General features: G+C 47.9%; 1 protein-coding gene across 1 annotated transcript in view; it reads left to right on the plus strand.

Moving 5' to 3' along the window:
- The window catches only part of osbpl7 (oxysterol binding protein-like 7), a 102,611-nt gene that overhangs the window by 23,812 nt on the left and 57,938 nt on the right, over positions 1-20,861 (plus strand). Inside the window, 5 exon segments of the mRNA XM_085966547.1 lie at positions 14,864-15,095; positions 16,273-16,395; positions 17,549-17,602; positions 17,712-17,825; positions 20,294-20,464. Of these exon segments, the coding sequence (XP_085822673.1) occupies positions 14,997-15,095; positions 16,273-16,395; positions 17,549-17,602; positions 17,712-17,825; positions 20,294-20,464 (561 nt within the window). The 5' untranslated portion in view covers positions 14,864-14,996.

Genomic DNA, 20,861 nt, shown 5'->3' on the forward strand with positions numbered 1-20,861 from the left:
CCCCCCCCCCCCCCCACATCCCACTCCCTGGGATAGCTGTGATTTTATCTATTGGGATCTTGAGATCAGGTTCAACCCTCGGCCTGTGCTGGGTTGACCAGTCTCTGCCGTGGTGATAGTAGAGGCACTGTGGTGGCCTCCATCACCTCTGGATTAGGAAGGAGGGAAAAGCAGCCAAGGTTCCTGCCCTTCATCGTTATCCAACGTCCCCTGGTGGAAGTGCATGTGTATACAGGAAACTTTCGATTTACTGGCACCTAAATAACCGGAAATCTCGGTTAACTGGCAAAATTCAGGAGTAGGTTCAGGTAACTTTTATTACTTGCCTTCCTCCATTTGTTGCTGTGCAAGGGTGTGGCTGCAGCTGTTGCTAAGCTACAGAGACGCTTGCAACTTGTGGCCATTGTTCTGAAGCTGGGTTTGTTGCTTTATACGGAGCTCTCAGCTCCGTATCTTTTACTATAGCTTTCAGTTATCCGGAATTTTTGATGAACCGGCACCACGTCGGTCCCGTCTGTGCCGGATAAAAAAAAAAAGTTTCCTGTAGATGTTTTGCGAGGATTGGAGCAGGCTTGACAATGATGCCCCCTCGCTTCCTGCGGTCAAATAGTCTGCCACCACTGTTGAGGCTCAAATGTGAGTAATAGTCACTGAGACGAGGTACCGGAGGGTAGCTGTGGAATTGAATCTTGGCGTAAGTCACTGTCTTTGAGACAGCATGGGTGGGCAGAGGAGTGTGGTGTATAACATGTTCTTGTGACTTGGGTTCAGCTGACTATAAACCTCCTTTGCTGTTAAGTTTATGATCTCGGATGTCCCACCCTTGTAAATGAAGGACTTTTATATTCTTTGAAAAATTCGAGTAATGTACACTGTTGAAGTTTACAGAGTGCTCTATAGTTCTGATGAGTAATAAGCTCTTTAAATAGCCCAAGCCTACCACATTGCATAGGATGAGCTGTCTAAATCAGTGGCCTAGGTCCAACATGTTTAGCAGATAGGAGATGAACATCAGCGATTACAGGAAACTTTCTGGTATCCGGCATGGACGGGACCGACGTGGTGCCGGTTCATCAAAAATTCCGGATAACCAAACGCTATAGTAAAAGATACGGAGCTGAGAGCTCCGTATAAAGCAACAAACCCACAGCTTCAGAACAACGTCCACAAGTTGCAAGCGTCTCTGTAGCTTAGCAACAGCTGCAGCCACACCCTTGCACAGCAACAAATGGACTAATGAAAGTTACCTGAACCTACTCCTGAATTTTGCTGGTTAACTGACATTTCCGGTTATTTAGGGGCCGGTTAATCGAAAGTTTCCTGCAGTTGCACAAGATGTTTATACCCTGATCACAGGTCTGGCCTTTTAATACATATCCAATGGGTCAATAATTCTACAGAAATATAGGTAATAAAATATAAACGGACCTCGCCCCCAATGTGTAATAAACCATACAGGGGGTCAGGAAGATCCAAGCTTCGATTCTTGGTCAGCGCTGAATTAGCTGGCCTTAGCTGGGGTAGTAATGCGTGCCAGAGTTGGCCTCTGCCCTGCACTAGGGTGGGAATTGACAGAGGTCCTGTTCCTGACTGCATAGATGTGGATGTTTGCCTCAGGTTCCCTGCATGGAGATATGTTCCACACCGTGACCACCCTTTGCTTGAAGAACTCTCGTCCTAAATTTACTCTTCTACAACAACAACTTACATAAGAAGTAGGAGCAGGAGTAGGCCATACGGCCCCTCGGGCCTGCTCCGCCATTCAATAGGATCATGGCTGATCCGAACCTAGACTCAGGTCAACTTCCCTGCCCGCTCCCCGTAACCCCTAATTCCCTTATCTGCTAGGAAACTGTCTATCTCCGTTTTAAATTTATTTAATGTCGCAGCTTCCACAGCTCTCTGAGGTAGCAAATTCCATAGATTTACTACCCTCTGAGTGAAGAAGTTTCTCCTCGTCTCAGTTTTGAAAGGGCAGCCCCTTATTCTAAGATTATGCCCCCTAGTTCTAGTCTCACCCATCAGTGGAAACATCCTCCCCGCATCCACCCGATCAAGCCCCCTCACAATCTTATATGTTTCGATAAGATCGCCTCTCATTCTTCTGAATTCCAATGAGTAGAGTCCCAACCTACTCAACCTTTCCTCATAAGTCAACCCAAATAGTGTCTTTAATGTAGAAAAATGTCCCACGGCACTTCACAGAGGCGTAATCAGACAAGAAATGGTCACCGAGCCAAGGAATGAGATATTAGGAGGAGGAGGAGGAAGAGGGGGGTTTTAAGGAAGGTCTTTAATCAGCCAGAGGGCAGAAAGAGGCGGCGGGGTTTGAGGGAACTTCTAGAGCATCTGCTTCCACATTCACAAACCTTAAAACTTGCTCTTTCGATCACCTCCGCCAAGCTCTCTCTTTGTGCTTAGTGTCTGATGCGTCCCTTTATGAAGAACCTTGAGATGTTGTGCTGTGTTAAGGGGGCCGTGCTAGTTCTGTTGTTGAGCTTTCACTGAAGCCAGTGTCCAGTGGGTCCTGGCGTAGTGCCTTTTGCAGCTTGTCACTGAGTAATATGGATTTATTCTGATTTTAAAGGTCAGGTTTTGTTTACTCAAGGTTGTGATAGATTTTTGGAATCAAGGGATATGGAAATCAGGTGGGAAAGTGGAGTTGAGGTTTGAAGATCAGCCTTGATCTTACTGAATGGCGGGAAGGCTCGAGGGGCCTATTCCTCCTAATTCTTGTGTTCTAATGTTATGTTTCTTGGTTTTCCCCCAATGGCCTAGTGCTTAAAGGCACAGTATATTGTAGTACGAAGCTATCCAGACCAAAAGGCCTCTGATTCTATCCCTGGTCTGTGCTGACAAAGCCGATCAATTTCTGGGGCATCAGGGGGCCCAGATGGCTGAATGAGTAGCCACCAATGTGGGGGGTGGGGGATAGAGAGGAGGGGGAATACACAAGAGGCCAGTCACAGGAGCGAAGAGGGGAGGTTTTGTACGGCTGTAGAAGATTGGAGATAGAGAGGGGCATGGCCATGAAGGAATTTCACGATAAGGATGAACATTTTAAATTGGGGGCTGGCGGGGGGGGGGTGGTGGAAAGGGTGGTGATGCCCAATGTAGGTCAGCGAGAACAGGTGTGATGGGTAAGCGGGACTTTGTGCAGGAGTCCTTTGTTTGAGGCTGAATGGATGGTCTGAATGTTAGTGACAAAGAAATCTGAGCCTTTTTTTTAGTCTTCCTTTATGTCTCGACTGGGTTAGACTCCAGTCAGACCGCAGTATCTCCGAACAGTATTTTCTAATTGGTAAACAACCTTTTGAGCTTGTGGTAGACCCACCCATAAGGCCCAGCTTCCACACTTAAATGCTTTTCAACTGATATCTGAGAGTTGCTGTTAAATTCTTCTTGTACCACACCCAAAAAACCTATATTGTGGTTTTAAAAAAATAAAAAAAAAACACACATCTAGCTACATATTGCAGACAATAATATCTTGGGAGGCCATTATCTTTTTTGTCATCATTAATCCTGTGTGTACCTGGTAACTTGTGAGCTATGTACAATTCAAACGGAGATACCTAAGAGAGATGATTGAACAGCCATAATGAGGCACGGCCGCCAGTGGTGGAGTGATGAAAATCGGGGATGCGCAAGAGGCCAGACTTGGAGGAGCGCAGCGATCGTGTAGGGTTGGAGGAGGTTACAGAGATGGTGAGGGGTGAGGCCATGGAGGGATCTGTTCACGTGCTCTCAAAATGAACATCACTTGAAAGATTTACAAACTTGACTTGGACTCACTTTAAGCCAGTTCAGTTTTTTAATCAAACATAACTCAGCATGGTAGAAAGTCTATTCCCATGTAACAACCATCCTTCTTTCACCCCCCACCAACCCTCGCCTCCTCCAACCCCCTGGCAGATGTAAGGAACCAGACATCTGTAGAAAATTCAGGAGTCCTTTGTTTAAGCATTCTCTCTGACTCCATCCCCCACACGCACACACGAGAGATCGGGCAAATCCCAGGAGGTCCCCGATCCATGCATTATTTTCCAGAATAATTTTCTGTCGCAGTCCATATGCCACATTTAGCTGCATTATGCAAAGGACTGCAAGGAGTCAGTCTCTGCTGCCTTCTCCAGAACCCTGTTCCACGGGTCAGTCGCGGTCTGGGAGAAGTATGTAAAAATTAAACTTAATTAGTGTGTGAGGGTTTCACTTGTAACTTTATTTGATGAGGACCATTATTAGTCTGTAGATGGATTCGCTGCTGGTAACTATTCTGGCCAGTTTTTACCTGTAGAATAATCTTGGCAGTCAAACATGTTTGGCTGGTTGGTCTCTCTTATTTCAGTGGTATGCTTCAACTGATTGGTTGTTTGTGCCCTTTTGAAGTGATGTAATTTCAGGAAAGGTCTGTACAAGCCAAGAGCCCCAAGATGTCTGTTGGGAATGCCTAACAGAATGGGTAGGTCACCCTGTACTGATGCCCTATTGGCATGTGATATGCAGCTTGTATTACTCTGGTAACAGTTTATCCTCTCTGCTGATGGGGGGAGAAAGTGCAAACCGGCAGCATTGAATATCTTTGTAAATGGGGAAGATTAAAACTGATTGTGATTCTCTGTAATGCAGGAATACCACACTCTGGTGCACACTAGGATCAACTGTTCTCTGCTGTAGGCATAGGAATCAAAGCAATCTTGTAAGAGCTCATTCTGAATGATGTGACTTGATTACGAACTTGGCTGGAACTTCAAAGTGCTGAAACCAAGCCCCTGCAACACACACTTCCGAAGTGAACTTTCATGGTCTTGGCACCGTGTGGAATTAAGTGGCTGTGTGGGGCAGAGAGGGAGAGATGGTGTACTATGGGGTGATGGGAGGGTGTGTGGTGTAGAGAGAGGTGACCAAAAGCTTGGTCAGAGGTAGGTTTTAAGGAGCGTCTTAAAGGAGGAAAGAGAGGTAGCGAGGCCGAGAGCTTTAGGCAGGGAATTCCAGAGCTTAGGGCCGAGGCAACAGAAGGCACGGCCACCAATGGTGGAGCGATTATAATCAGGGATGCTCAAGAGGGCAGAATTAAAGGAGCGCAGATATCTCCGGGTGGAGGGGGTGGCGGCGGGGGCTGTGGAGCTGCAGAAGATTAGAGATAGGGAGGGGTGAGGCCATGGAGAGATTTGAAAACAAGGATGAGAATTTTGAAATCGAGGCGCTGCTTAACCCAGAGCCAATGTAGGTCAGCGAGCACCGGGGTGATGGGCGAATGGGACTTGGTGCAAGTTAGGACACGGGCAGCCGAGGTTTGGATCACCTCAAGTTTACTTAGGGTGGAATGTGGGAGACCAGCCAGGAGTGCGTTGGAATAGTCAAGTCTAGAGGTAACAAAGGCATGGATGAGGGTTTCAGCAGCAGATGAGCTGAGGCAAGGGCGGAGACGGGCGATGTTACGGAGGTGGAAGTAGGCGGTCTTTGTTATGCTTCGGATATGTGACCGGAAGCTCATTTCAGGGTCAAATATGACACCATGGTTGCGAACAGTGTGGTTCAGCCTCAGACAGATGTTAGGGAGAGGGATGGAGTCAGTGGCTAGGGAACGGAGTTTGTGGCAGGGACCAAAAACAATGGCTTCGGTCTTCCCAATATTTAATTGGAGAAAATTTTCGCTCATTCAGAACTGGATGTTGGACAAGCAGTCTGACAATTTAGACACTGCGGAGGGGTCGAGAGAAGTGGTTGTGAGGTAGAGCTGGTTGTCGTACATGTGGAAACTGAGGCTGTGTTTTCGGATGATGTCGCCAAGGAGCAACATGTAGATGAGAAATAGGAGGGGGGCCAAGGATAGATCCTTGGGGGACACCAGAGGTAACGATGCGGGAGCGGGAAGAGAAGCCGTTGCAGGTGTTTCTCTGGTTACAATTAAAGAGAAAAGAATGGAACCAGGCGAATGCAGTCCCACCCAGCTGGACGATGGTGGGGAGGCGTTGGAGAAGGATGGAGTGGTCAACCGTGCCAAAGGCTGCAGACAGATCAAGAAGGACAGGAGGGATAGTTTACCTTTGTCAGTCACAAAGGATGCCGTTTTAGTACTGTGGCAAGGGCGGAAACCTGATTGGAGGGATTCAATCATGGAATTGCGGGAAATGTGGGCACGGATTTGGGAGGTGACAACTGCAGATTTGAGGGAGAGGGAGACAGTTCCTGAGGAGCGAGAACTGTTAACAATGTCAGCTAACATGGGAGCCAGAAAAGGAAGTTGGGTGGTCAGCAGTTTGGTGGGAATAGGGTCGAGGGAGCAGTAGTTGGGTCTCATGGACACGATGAGCACAGAGAGGTCATGAGGGGAGATCGGAGAGAAACTGGAGAAAGATGTGGGGTAGGGCAGGGGGGGAACCTTAGAGGAAGTTTGGCCCAGTGGGCTAGGGGAAGGAAGGGAAGTGGCAGAGGCAGCTGAACGGATGGTCGCAATCTTTAGAGACAAAGAAGTCCATGAGCTCATCACACTTGTTATTGGAGGTGAGGATGGAGGAGACAGTTAGCAGTAGAGAAATAAGAGCCGGGGTTTATCTTTGCATTCCAAAATGATCCTGGAATAGTGAGCAATTTTGGCAGACGAGAGCAGGGCCCGATAATGCTTTATGTGGTCCAGCCAGATCTGGCGGTGAATGGCTAAACCAGTTGTCCGCCATATCCGTTTGAGTCTGCGTCCCTTGGACTTAAAGGAGCAAAGATGAGAACCGTACCAGGGGGAACAGCCAGGGTGAGAGAGGGTAATTGTTTTAGTAGGAACTAGGGCATCAAAGGTGGTGGTGAGGGTGTGGTTGAGCAGATCAGTAGCTGCAGAAATGTCGTGGTGAATGGAGGGCCAAAGGCTGGACAGTTGGGATTTTATATAAGTGCAGTTGTAAGAGAGTTGGGAGAGAGTTTTTTCAGGGGTGGACATAGAAGGAAGTAGGGTTGGTGGATGGGGGGCGGGGGGGGTGCGGGTGGTGTGGTGGAAGGAGGATGTGGGTGGAGAGTGATATGAGGAAGTGGTCAGAGATGGCCTTATCTGCAATTGACACAATGGGAGTAGCGAGGCCACGAGCGATGGCAAGGTCGAGGGGTGGCTGTGAATATGGGTTGGGGAGTTTTCATGAAGGGAGAGATTAAGGGAGGATAGGAGGCTAGTGAACTCAGAGGAGAGAGAGAGCATGAAGAATTGCGATGGAGGTTGAAATCACCGAGGATGAGAAGTCGTTCATTGCAGAGGCTGAGGGAGGAGAGTAGTGAAGATATCTCGGTAATAAAATTTTTATGGTACTTGGGTGGGCAGCAGAGAACAAGAATTTTAAGCGAGAGGGGTGGAATTAGGTGAGATGCTCAAAGGAGGAGAAACTGCCGGAGGAATAGGGGGACAGAGCAAGGTGTGATCTGGTGATGAGAGCCACACTGCCACCACGGCGGTCTGAGTGGGCCAAGTGGTGGAAGGTATAGCCAGGTGGGGAGGCTTCATTAAACATAGAAACATAGAAGATAGGAGCAGGAGTTGGCCATTCGGCCCCTCAAGCCTGCTCCGCCATTCAACGAGATCATGGCTGATCATCCAAATTCAGTACCCTGTCCCTGCCTTCTCCCCATATCCCTTGATCCCTTTAGCCTTAAGAAATATATCCAACTCCTTCTTGAATATATTTAATGAATTGGCCTCAACTGCCTTGTGTGGCAGAGAATTCCACAGGTTCACCACTCTCTGGGTGAAGAAATTCCTCCTCATCTCAGTCCGAAATGGCTTACCCCTTATCCTTAGACTGTGACCCCCCTGGTTCTGGACTCCCCCGCCATCGGGAACATCCTTCCTGCATCTAGTCTGTCTAGTCCTGTTAGAATTTTATAAGTTTCAATGAGATCCCCTCTCATTCTTCTAAACTCCAGTGAGTATAAGCCCAATCGACCCCATCTCTCCTCATATGTCATTTCTGCCATCCCAGGTATCAGTCTGGTGAATCTTCGCTGCACTCCCTCCATGGCAAGAACATCCTTCCTCAGATAAGGCGACCAAAACTGCACACAATACTCAAGGTGTGGTCTCACCAAAGCCCTGTACAACTGCAGCAAGACATCCTTGTTCTTGTACTCGAACCCTCTCGCTACAAAGGCCAACATACCATTTGCCTTCTTAACTGCCTGCTGCACCTGCATGCTTACCTTCATCGACTGGTGCACAAGGACACCCAGGTCTCGTTGCACTTCCCCTTCTCCCAATCTATTGCCGTTCAGATAATAATCTGCCTTCCTGTTTTTGCCACCAAAGTGGTTAACCTCGCATTTATCCACATTATACTGCATCTGCCATGCTTCTGCCCAATCACCCAACCTGTCCAAATCATACTGGAGTTTCTCGGCATCCTCCTCACAGCACACACGCCCACCCAGCTTTGTGTCGTCTGCAAACGTGGAGATATTACATCTGGTTCCCTCGTCTAGATCATTTATATTCATATATAATAGCTGGGGTCCTAGGACTGATCCCTGCGGTACCCCACTAGTCACTGCCTGCCACTCGGAAAAACAGCCGTTTATTCCAACTCTCTGCTCCCTGTCTGCCAACCAGTTCTTTATCCAAGTCAGTACCTTGCCCCCAATCCCATGCGCCTTAACTTTACACGCTAATCTCTTATGCTTACACGCTAATCTCTTATGCTTACACGCTAATCTCTTATGCATACACGCTAATCTCTTATGTCATCACCCCTCAACCAAGTTTCTGTCAGGGCCATGATATCGATGCAGCCATCCACGATAAGCTTATGGATGGCAAGGGCCTTGTTCGCAACTGAACGGACATTTCGGAGGGAGATGTGGAGAGCGTCGGTGATGGCTGCCCCACTGTCAGCATCCACAGGGTCAGCGCTTGGGGGAGGATGAGTTGGATGGGGAGGAGATTGGAAAGATTTGCCCCCAGTGGGCCCGCTGGGCGGGGAAGGGCGGCGAGAGAGTAGGATGAGACGGTTGGGGTTGCTGCTCGTAAGGCGGCAGCGACGAGTGCCTCGATGGGCCCTTCGTAGGATGCCGAGAGAGGCACAGAGGGAAGCTGTGGGCTTTTCTAAGAGGGAGTCAAGCCTGGGACGGCGGCAGGACAGTAGGAAGGTCGAAGAGTAATGAAGGATTGGGGTAGGGATTTGGGAGGGCAGTGTATCCGAGAGAGGAGAGATGAAAAGCTCAGGTTACGTAGGCCTGTTTAAATGTAATAATTAATAGAATACATATTTCCTGGTAGTAGGGAATAGGTTGGGGACAATAGTAGGGAGACCAGAGTCAGAGGTCCCATGGAAAGAGATGCCGAAGTAAGCAGGTTGGGGCCGGTACGGCGCATCGACGAACCGCTGTCCAAAGCAGGCGAGTGAAGTCCAGAAGCGATTTGCAGAGTAGAGAGTTCGAGGATGGAGGTTGTTGCTGTAGGAATGAGAGTCGGTAGTGATGCAGAAGGATGATGGCTAAATTGACGCAAGCTGGAGGTCACCGTAGATCAAAGCGGCGGTGAAAAAGTAAAACCAGTGACCAGCAAAGCTGAAAACCAGTCGAACGAATCGCCAGACAGCAAGTGGAGCTGCTACCTACAAGCCAGCAGAGCTGAAAAACCAGTAGAACCAGTTCAGCAGAGACCCAGCCGGAAGATGGTTATGTGGTTCTGTGTCAAATTTCTTATCTTAAAATACACCTGTGCAGCACCTTGGGACGTTTTACTACGTCAAAGGTGCTATATAAATACAAGTTGTTGTTGTTGAGATGGTGTACTGTGAGGTGGGCTGGTGCACTGAGGGTGGTTTAAGTGAGTTGGTGTACTAGGGGACTGATGGCTTGTATCTGTGATTTCAGGGACAGCAATTTCCCACAAACTGGCTGAATTGTTAAGAGAGGAAAAATGGGAAAGCAAATAGCCCGGGCTGTTCTTGGAAGTTCGTAATATCCAGTTCCATGGAGTACCTCCCCCACCCTCAGTAAGGATTGCAGAGCGATACAGGGAAACCTAAAGTAGAAGTGAAGGATGTTTCTTGTGGGCTCTTTCATAATCAGCTTGGAATTTACACTGAGTTCAGTAAATGCTGCTTGTGTGTTGTATTGTGCTCCAGAACTAGCTGCGCCTCTAGCCAAGCTGTTCCAGTGCAGCTACAACACTGGCATCTATCTGACAATGTGGAAAACTGCCTAGGTATGTCCTGTCCACAAAAAGCAGGACAAATCCAACCCGGCCAATTACCGCCCCATCAGTCTACTCTCAATCATCAAGGTGTCATCGACAGTGCTATGAAACGGCACTTACTCACCAATAACCTGCTCACTGATGCCCAGTTTGGGTTCCGCCAAGACCACTCTGCTCCCGACCTCATTACAGCCTTGGTGCAAACATGGACAAAGGAGCTGAATTCCAGAGGTGAGAGTGACTGCCGTTGACATCAAGGCAGCATTTGACCGAGTGTGGCATCAAGGACCCCTAGTAAAACTGAAGTCAATGGGAATCGGGGAGAAAACACTCCACTGGCTGGCGTCATACCTAGCACAAAGGAAAGATGGTTGAAGGTCAATCATCACAGCCCCAGGACATTGCTGCAGGAGTTCCTCAGGGCAGTGTCCTAGGCCCAGCCATCTTCAGCTGCTTCAATGACCTTCCCTCCAACGTAAGGTCAGAAATGGGGATGTTTGCTGATGACTGCACAGTGTTCAGCGCCATTCACAACTCCTCAGGTAATGAAGCAGTCCATGCCCGCATGCAACAAGACCTGGACGACGTTCAGGCTTGGGCTGATAAGTGGCTGGTAACATTCGTGTAACCGAAGTATCAGGCAATGACTATCTCCAACAAGTGAGAGTCTAACCACCTCCCCATGACATTCAGCGGCATTACCATCACCGAATCCCCCACCATCAACATCCTGGGGAGCACCATTGACCAGAAACTTAATTGGACCAGCCACGTAAATACTGTGGTAACGAGCAGGTCAGAGGCTAGGTATTCTGTGGCGAGTGTCTCACCTCCTGACTTCCCAAAGCCTTTCCACCATCTACAAGGCACAAGTAAGGAGTGTGATGGAATACTCTCCACTTGCCTGGATGAGTGCAGCTCCAACAACACTCAAGAAGCTCAACACATTCCAGGACAAGGCAGCCCGCTTGATTGGCAACCCATCCACCACCTTAAACATTCACTCCCTCCACCACCGGCACACCGTGGCTGCAGTGTGCACCATCTACAAGATGCACTGCAGCAACTCGCCAAGGCTTCTTCGGCAGCACCTCCCAAACCCGCGACCTCTTCCACCTAGAAGGACAAGGGCAGCAGGCGCATGGGAACACCACCACCTCCAAGTTCCCCTCCAAGTCACCCACCATCCTGACTTGGAAATATATCGCCGATCCTTCATCGTCGCTGGGTCAAAATCCTGGAACTCCCTCCCTAACAGCACTGTGGGAGCACCTTCACCACACGGACTGCAGCGGTTCAAGAACGTGGCTCACCACCACCTTCTCTAGGGCAATTAGGGATGGGTAATAAATGCTGGCCTTGCCAGTGATGCCCAGATCCCATAAAAACGCATAAAAAAACAGGACCTGTTCATGAAAGGCTGTCAACCATCCTGAGCATCAAGGTGATTGAAGTGCCCTTCCATCAGAACAAAACATCTCTCACAGAGCAGAGGGGGATGAAGTACAAGACTGTGGCCCAGTCTCCGTTATCAACTCATCAAGCATTTGTCTCTTGTTTTATGAAATCGTCTTTAGTCCTGTAATTCCTGGATTAGTCGGTTTTTCCCAGTTTACTTGGCTTCTTAGGTAGGAATGTGACCTTGTGATACAAATCGGCCTGTCTAACCATGTGATGCATTCCACAAACTCTAAATGATCCAGCTGCAATAAGAAATGGGTCTCGCATTGATTAAAACGTGTATAATATAAAAGATCACATCAGACTTTTACAGAACCAGATTTATAGATGTAGGTTTTCCTGGTCCTCTGCCTGACCGTATTGGATACAGGAAAATCAGACAGGGAGGAGTGCGTGCCCGTACGGGAGCCTGCCTGATTTACTTGTACTCGCTGCACCCAGGCACAGAACCAGGAGAAATCTGCCATTTCCTTGCACAAATTCTCTCTTCCCATCCTGACTGTGTTCTATCCTTGCTAGGGCACCGTTCCATAGCAGCTGCATGCCCCCTGTCCCAGTGGCTGCGTGTGAGTGTTGGTTGGATATCCGATAGCATAGAGCATCTCAGTTTGCCTGGCTTTATCCTGTCCTAAAAAAGAAAAGACTTGCATTTATATTGGGCCTTTCATGACCTCAGGATGTCCCAAAGTACTTTTTGAAGTGTAGTTGCTGTTGTAATGTAGGAAACATGGCAGTAAATTTGTGCACAGCAAGGTCCCACAAACAGCAATGAGATAATAACCAAATAATGCTGGTTGAGGGATAAATATTGGCCAGGATACTGGGGAGATCTCCCCTGCTCCTCTTCGAATCGTGCCATGGGATCTTTTATGTCCACCTGAGAGGGCAGACGGGGCCTCGGTTTAAGACGGCACCTCCGACAGTGCAGCACTCCCTCCATGTCAGCCTGGATTATGTGCTCGAGTCTCTGGAGTGGGGCTTGATCCCACGACCTTCTGACTCGGAGGCGAGAGTGCTGCCCGCTGAGCCAAGGTTGATGCCCTAAAGCAAAGGATATTGATTCCATTTCTGAATTGAGCACGGGTCAGGAGCAGCATGGTAAGAGTGAAGCTGCCTCTACACAGAACTAACATAAAGGGCTGGATTTTCATTTAGGAGGCGGGACTACAACTTTTGGGGTTGTAGTCCCGCCTCCATCGAGTTCTAGCCAACCCACGCGATTTAGACTTGATTGACCTTGTTGAGCCCGCTCAGCAGGCCAATTAAGGGCCACCAGGTGACGTCACAGATTGATATTTCATCTGTCAAGAGCTTTTGACAGATGAAAGATCAGCGTTTCACAGCTGTTTGAAGCTGTCAAACACTGACAATCTGTACTCCCAGGTTAATTCCTTCCTCTCAGGATGATTTAGAGATCTCCCCAGAACAGAAAGCTGAATGCTGCAGATTTTGACAGATCGTGGCCATTCTGCTTTCTGTGCCGGTGAGATGAGGGACTCCCGAGATCTGAAGGAAGGAAGGCTGTAAAGGTAAGTACGTGTAAGTAAAACTTCTTTAAACACTTTACACACACCAAACACACTTACCTCTGCACTCATGCACCCATCACTCACCTGAACACCGGACAGCTCGACCCCTCCAAGCCCTTCATACCGATGGCCCGCCTCCTCTAACTTGGCGTGGTTTGTAGCCGTCGGGAATCCCACATTTCACCAATGAAAATAGGGATGAGGCTAAAAACTGCCTGTTAACTACCTGTTAACAGGCAGCTAATTGGCACTAATCTCCTTCCCGTCTTGGGTAGGCGGGTCCCAGTGCGGGGCGGGTACCCGCCTCCTTTGAAACTGGCATGGGGGCGGGCTGGGTTCGTGCCCCCCCCCCCCCCCGGATTTCAGGATTTTAACCCCCCACATGCCTCCAATCCCGCCTCCACGGCCCAATGAAAATCCTGCCCAAAGTGTCTCAGCCGCAATCTCAGAACGCTTACTACTGCACCACCCTGACATTTCCCACACTGGCCGTCTGCAAGATTGCCGGTGAACTGTGCAGTTTTGTGCTGTGCGTCCCTGGCAACTGGTTTGAAAACCTCCATGTAGAACCCTTACAGCCAATAGCTGGAAGAGTTATCCATCTGGGCCGCATTGGAATCTGGTCTTGGCGTTAAAGGCTAATGTCTAACCCACTGCATTATCCCTAGTTTTTGGCTTGTTTTGAATCCAACGCACCTTTCATTTGACAACATAAAACTAGATACTACATATCAATACTGTAGTCTCTTGGTAATACCCTTAATATTCTTAACCTCAGACCACTAGCTAACTAGGTTAATTGAACAGGCTGGGGCTCTTTTCTCTAGAAGAGGTGACCTGATAGAAGTCTTTAAAATTATGAATTGGTTCGATAGGGTAGACGTAAAGATGTTTCCACTTGTGGGGGAGACCAAAACTAGGGGCCATAAATAGAAGATAGTCGCTAATAAATCCAATATGGAATTCAGGAGAAACTTCTTTATCTCGAGAGTGGTGAGAATGTGGAACTCGCTGCCCCAGGGAGTGGTTGAGGTGAATAGCGTAGTTGCATTTAAGAGGAAACTAGATAAACACATGAGGGAGAAAGGAATGGAAGGCTATGCTGATCGGGTTAGATGAAATAAATAGAGTGGGAGGAGGCTCGTGTGGAGCATAAACACTGGGCTGAATGGCCTGTTTCTGTAATGTAAATTCTATTGCAGCACGGTGGCATAGTGGTTAGCACTGTTGCCTCACAGCGCCAGGGACCCGGGTTCAAATCCGGCCTCGGGTGACTGTCTGTGTGGAGTTTGCACATTCTCCCCGTGTTTGCGTGGGTTTCCTCCGGGTGCTCCGGTTTCCTCCCACAGTCCAAAGATGTGCGGGTTAGGTTGATTGGCCATGATAAAAAAAAAAATTTTTAAATTGACCCTTCGTGTTAGGGGGGATTAAATACGTGGGGTTACGGGGATAGGGCTTGGGTGGGATGGCTGTCGGTGTAGGGACCGGGTGCTAGGGTTTGGATGATCAGCCATGATCTCGTTGAATGGCGGAGCAGGCTCGAAGGGCCGAATGGCCTACTCCTATCTTCTATGTTTCTATGTTAACAATTCAAGATGAGTGCATTGTACCAGTGAAATGTCGCTCCAGTATCTTTTGCTTACCTAGCTAGTGTTGGAATAAAGGGTAATTGATTTTTTTTTTTGGTTTCCCTCTTTAGGAATGTTTGACTGCATCCAGATGTGTGAACATGAGCTCTCCAGGAGATCGGGTCCTTTCCAGCCTCTAGAAACCGCTTCAATCCGTGGGCGCTAGAATACCTGGGGCTGGCGGTATTTGGACACCTGTCAGCAATGAACGGCGATGAGAAGGCGCTCCCTGCTTCCCAGAGGACGTCCACTCTGACGAGAAGCAGCAGCAATGCATCATCGAAGCCCGCCAGCATGCGCCAGGTATGAGGGTCTGTGCCACGTGGTCCCTTCTGTACTCTTTATTCTCCCAGGTGTGTTTTTTTAATGTAGGTGCGCTTTTAGACTTTAATATATTAAACAGACAAAAAGAGTGCAAAAGCTGGGAACTGGAAATAAAAGCTGAAAATGCCTGAGCCACACAACAGGGCTCCCATCACCTGAAAAGAGAAGGCAGGTTAATGTGCTGAGTGGAGAACTTTGTCAGAATTCATTTCTAACGAAGGGTTGCTACCCAAAATGCTAACTGATCTCTCCAATTGCTGACAGCCCTGCTGTGCATCTCCAGCACGTTCTCTGTTTACTATTGATTCCGTTGTCCTTATGATGAGGTACGATCACACTCCTGGCACATTTTGCAGTAGAACCACAGCTGCATTGATGTTGAAAATGGTGGCATTCACTCTCTCTTTCCCCCCCCTCATTACCGTGACAACAGCGTGGAGGACTTGGGCGGTTTAAGTCACGAGCTGCTGTTGCAATTGTTGGATTTTAGAATAGAGGACATGCCAGCTTTGGTGGCAGTGATGGATATGTGCAGCTTTTGGTGCGGCGCATAGCCATAATGTACTGGAAATGTCATTACAAGTGAAACTGTTGTTTGCTCGTGGATGAAATGGGGGGGTTTCTTGTTGCTTAAGTGCCATTTGTTTCTCAATGATGATGAGTAAATGCTGTCTCCCCATCTCTCCTGAAGGCACTAATTCATGCTGGGGGTAATGCGCATGGGGTGATGGCAGTCTTTGGATATCTAGCCCCAAGGCACGGTCCTTTGTATGCCCAGACAGAGCTTGTTAGTAGCTGTTTGACTGGGGGCAACATCACGACCAACACCAATGTCGGCGCGCGTGTAAGCCCCCACTGAGCCATCAGGAGAGCCCATTGCATTTTTGTAATGTTTGCTATGCACAGTGTTGTTTATATAGCAGACTCTTTCTTGCTTATTTAAATTCCTGTGACATTGAAACATTCTCTGAGGATATTTTGTTGGTCTAAACTGCAGTCCAGCAAAGGCAGCCGTATCTTGATTGATTTTTATCTGATCGAGATAATCCGAAACAGGAGGAAATGAACCAGCCAAGGCTTGCAACCCAGTTCAAAAAATGTAACCAAAGCCATGTGTACGAACCGCTGTGTTTCTCAAGTGTTGTCTCTGCTTCAGAACTCTCAGAACTGGGAGGTGATGGAGGAGCCACCGGGAAACAGCCAGGCTTCTCTGGATCTCGAGAGGCAGGAAGGATACCTGCTGAAGAAGAGGAAATGGCCTTTGAAAGGCTGGCACAAGGTTAGAGTCTTATCGTTTCTTTCAAAAGAAGTGTGTGCTCCTAGGTTCTACCTATTTATTCCTCTTTTTCAAAGCCAGCTTTCCCCACTCCCGAGTCACCTGTTCCTTGCTGTTCCTACTTCATCCATGAGCGTAGGACAGCCTAGGCTAGAGGTTTCTACACTGATTACTCTCCATAGTAAAACAGTGCTGGGAGGGACTGGCACTGATGGCCTTTCTTCTCCTGTCTCTCCCTCTTTTTTATCAGCTCTTTCTGCTATTGCAAAGCTCACTTGTGTAAAGGTGTAACTGATGCAGTCTAACTATCCTGGGGAGGATAGTTAAGTTTGAACACCACTGAGTAATGGGTTTGACTTTGGAGCTTCCGAATGGGAGTCAGATGTACACCACCAGAGCCGATGAGCTCTGCCTTCCTCCTTCTGCTGTGCACGGTTATTTTAACACATTTTAATTGTGCTTTTAGAATGCTCCCTTACCTAGTCCCTCCTGGGACGATTTGCTTGATTTATTGTTGGAGGTTAACGGAAAATGTCTTTTCAATAGCGAGAACCTCAGGATACCATTAACGACCAAACAAAACCTATCTTGGGATGTTTTGAACTGGATTGGGGTGGGCCTTTGTTCAACCACCATCCCTTGTGAACTGATTTACGGTCATTTGGACAGGTAGCTTAGTGGATAGATTCAGTGACCAATTACTGACCCACACAGACCAGGAAGGGCCCCATCTTAGATCCCTGGATGAGTTAGCTGTCCTCGGGTGGGCCAGGAGTCGGGGCTGCTACAATTAGCCTCCGTGATCCTGTATTAGAGGGGTGGGGGGTAGGGTGGTGGTGGAGCAGGTAAATTTAGCTCAGGTTCCCACTCCTGACCATTGCCTAAGAACCCTGCTGGAAAGTGCCCTCGTGGGCATGAGTGAGACGAGTGTCGGGCTTGGCTATGATGCATTCCACGGTTGAATAGCTCATCAACACTCACTGTCTAGCTTCAGGCATGAAGAATACGCACATAGGGTGAGGTACTGGATGGCTGTCATTTCCCGTGGAACTATGCCTCGGTAAGAGTTGTCACCTTCAGGCAAGGAAGGGGAAAAATTAAGTTTTGTGTTTAAAAAGTGATTGAAAATTAAAATTTTCCTTTTTATCTTTTTCAGAGATATTTTATCTTGGAAAAGGGGATTCTCAAGTATGCCAAGACTCAGCAAGATGTAAGTAGTTCTTCATTTGTCTTTCTTGTGCAAACGGTACTACAGAATTCATTAAAAAAAGAAATAACTGGGTCGCTGAGTGTAACCCGAACTCCTGTTAACATCACAGCTTCTGAGAGGGAAATTCCACGGCTCCATCAACATTGGCCTCTCCGTAATGTCCATCAACAAGAAATCCAAACGCATTGACTTAGACGCAGAAGAGAACCTCTATCACCTGAAGGTAAAATTAACTGGTTTTTAAAACAACTTGAGGCCGTGCAAATACGTAAAACCACCAGGCACCCGGCAATGGTTGTTATCGTGCTGCTGTTTCCAATGTTGGAGAACAACGCCCCTCAGTTGAAAGCTCCTCGGCCCAACGTCCCTCAGTTGAAAGCTCCTCGGCCCAGTCTGGATGTGATGTGTGTGGACCAAGCTTTGATCCCTGTTCTGCGCTTTGTTCACTGATCTGAACTGGGGCAACGGAAGAGACGCTACTTTTGACTCTGGGTTCGGGGGGGCCGCCCAATTAACTGTCTAAACTGTGTGAGAATGTTGGGTGAAGACAGGACTGCCCGTGGCTGTAATACTCCCCATTGGTGAGTAGCCTTTCCTGGGCAGGCACACATGATAAACGGTCACTTGGATGAGGTTACCAGAGGGCAGCTAGTGCCTGTAGAACTGTACTCCACGATTTAGTGTCTTGGATGCGGTGAGGAATGTCCCCAAATAATTTCCTCATCTATAAAGGCGTAATTTTGTTTTTGAAAGTAATGGAAGTTTGCACGAATAACATTTTATTCAGTGAGGCATGAAAGGAATTGATACCAAACCATAGTTCAACAGTTGGAAAATATTTGGGTCCTCTGATTTAGGTTGGGAATATTCTTTTGGTGGTAGTTTACAGGGTTCTTAGCTATTTTTAGTGTGGACAAGATGTTTAAAATTGATGTACGAAGTGCTGTATTAACAGTTGTAGACAGTCTCTGCGTTGGTGCAATTTCCTGTGTGCTTATCATCGCAAGGTGAGGAAGATCATTCAGCTCATCGTGGCTCATCCACTCAGCAAAGCCTACTCTTTCCACCCACAGCCATTCACAGCATCCAACTATCTTTTAAATAATTCCCAGATTTGAGCCACTACTGCCCTAAGCTGAAGGGTATTCCACATGAGGATGTTCACTGTCTTTGCAGGAAGACCTTCCTGATATTGATGCTAAATTTGTCTTTGACCCTTCTCCATTGCCTCCTTTTTAAGGCTGTTTCCGGGCGCTGGGATTTAGCATAATTGAGTTTGGAATTTTACCGCTCCCATCTTTAACGGCCTCCTAACATCCCCCCCAGTTCGATGTCTCTGTCTCTATTGCTGTCTGTCGTGAAGCCCTGATTTCGTAGAATCGTATGGCACAGGAGGCCATTCGGCCCATCGTACCTGTGCCAGCTCTTTGAAAGAGCTATCCAATTAGTCCCACTCCCCTGCTCTTTCCCCATTGCCCTCCAAATTTTACCTTTTCAAGAATATATTCAATTCCCTTTTAAAAGTTATGATTGAATCTGCGAGTTGTTGTGACCTGAAATGCACTGCCTGAAAGGGTGGTGGAAGCAGATTCAATAGTAACATTCAAAAGGGAATTGGACAAACACTTGAAGGGAAAACAAAATTACAGAGCTATGAGGAAAGTGCAGGGGAGCAGGGTTAATTGGATAGCTCTACCAAAGAGCATGATGGGCTGAATGGCCTGTTATTCTATGATTGGACTCATCAGTCACCTGCAAACTCATTTTTAACGTGGAAGCAAGACATCCTCGGTTCCCGACGGACTGCCGAAGAAGAAGAAGAAGATTCTATGATCTGTAAAGTGAAAGTCAGTGAGACTCACTGGGACAGTACTGTGGTAAACCACTGTTTGTATTCCTGTTTGTATTCCACTGTGTACATGCCTGGACATGCCTCGGCTGACTCCTCCCACAGGTCCTAGTATAAAGGTGACTGCTCCCCAGCCCTTTGTATCCTGGACCGGTCGACCACTCGAGGCAGACCTCCATTCTGTTGTTAATAAAAGCCTTTAGTTACTCTTCTAACTCTCAGTCTTTTATGAGTAATTGATAGCGCATCAAGTACAATGCTCAGTATAACTGCTGCTTGTCTAATCTGTAGTTTTTTAAAAAGAAAATTACTGTGTAATTGTCCAGTTACAGTGAAGTACAGGAAACTTTGTGATATCCGGCACTGACGGGACCGGCGTGTTGCCGCTCTATCAAAACTGCTGGACATACAAAGTTAATGTTGAAGCATACGGAGGTTTTCATCTCCGTATCTGACAACAAACACTGTTGCTTAGCAACAGCTTCTAAAGAGTCGGCTGCAGCTGCAAGCGTCTGTAGCTGAAGCTGTTGCTATAGCTACAGACCTTGCAGTGGCTGACTGGGGGGAAAAAAAAGAACGAGATCTAAAAAAACTTACAGAAAACGGCTCCTGATTTTTGCCGTTAGATTGAGTATTCCGGACATACAACCTCCGGATAAACCAAAGTTTCCTGTAGTTTGCTCAGGTCTCAAACAAACTGCTCTACCATGCAAAGGTGCAAATTCAGTAGAAACAATTGGGCTTTTAACGCTGACACTGGTGAACTCTGTGGGTGAAAGTGACAACACTTTATTCTAATGGTGGGGAAAAAAGTAGACGTGATGTTTGTTGTGTTGTTGCAGGTGAAATCTCAGGAAGTCTTCAGCACCTGGGTGTCCAAGCTCTGCTATCACCGACTGTTCCTGAAAGGTGACCCCGTCAAAGTTCCATATGGAGCAAACGGATACAGCTTTTCCATCTCTCCGACAGCAGACTTCCTGTCGGCCAGTACCATCGCACCTCTGTGCAGCAAGGTATGTATTGTAACTGCACGTCCATTCCCTTGGATGTGTTCATCTTCAGTTCTCATTGTGGTCTTGTACCCAGAGCTCCGTCATGGCATAATGTGGAAAATCACGTTACGGAAACTTCTCTGGCTTAACACCGTCAAAACTAAAGACATCTGGGTTGGGTTGGTTAGAGCCGGGGGAGGGGGAGCGCAATCCAAGGGACCCAGAAACTGTACCCCTTTGTCACCCCTCCCTTCCTCACAATGGTGCACAGTCTGATCCTGAGCTGAGCTCCAAACCTCATAACCTAGGCAGCAAAAACAAATTGCAGACTTCCGCAGTGTTGCCTGTTTCATAAGAAATTGGCGCAGGAGTATGCCACGTGGCCCCTCGAGCCTGCTCTGCCAAAAACGATAGAGGC

The sequence above is a fragment of the Somniosus microcephalus genome, chromosome 24, assembly GCF_052327205.1.
Source record: "Somniosus microcephalus isolate GS21.2 chromosome 24, FLI_Smic_1.0, whole genome shotgun sequence".
Taxonomy (NCBI): domain Eukaryota; kingdom Metazoa; phylum Chordata; class Chondrichthyes; order Squaliformes; family Somniosidae; genus Somniosus; species Somniosus microcephalus.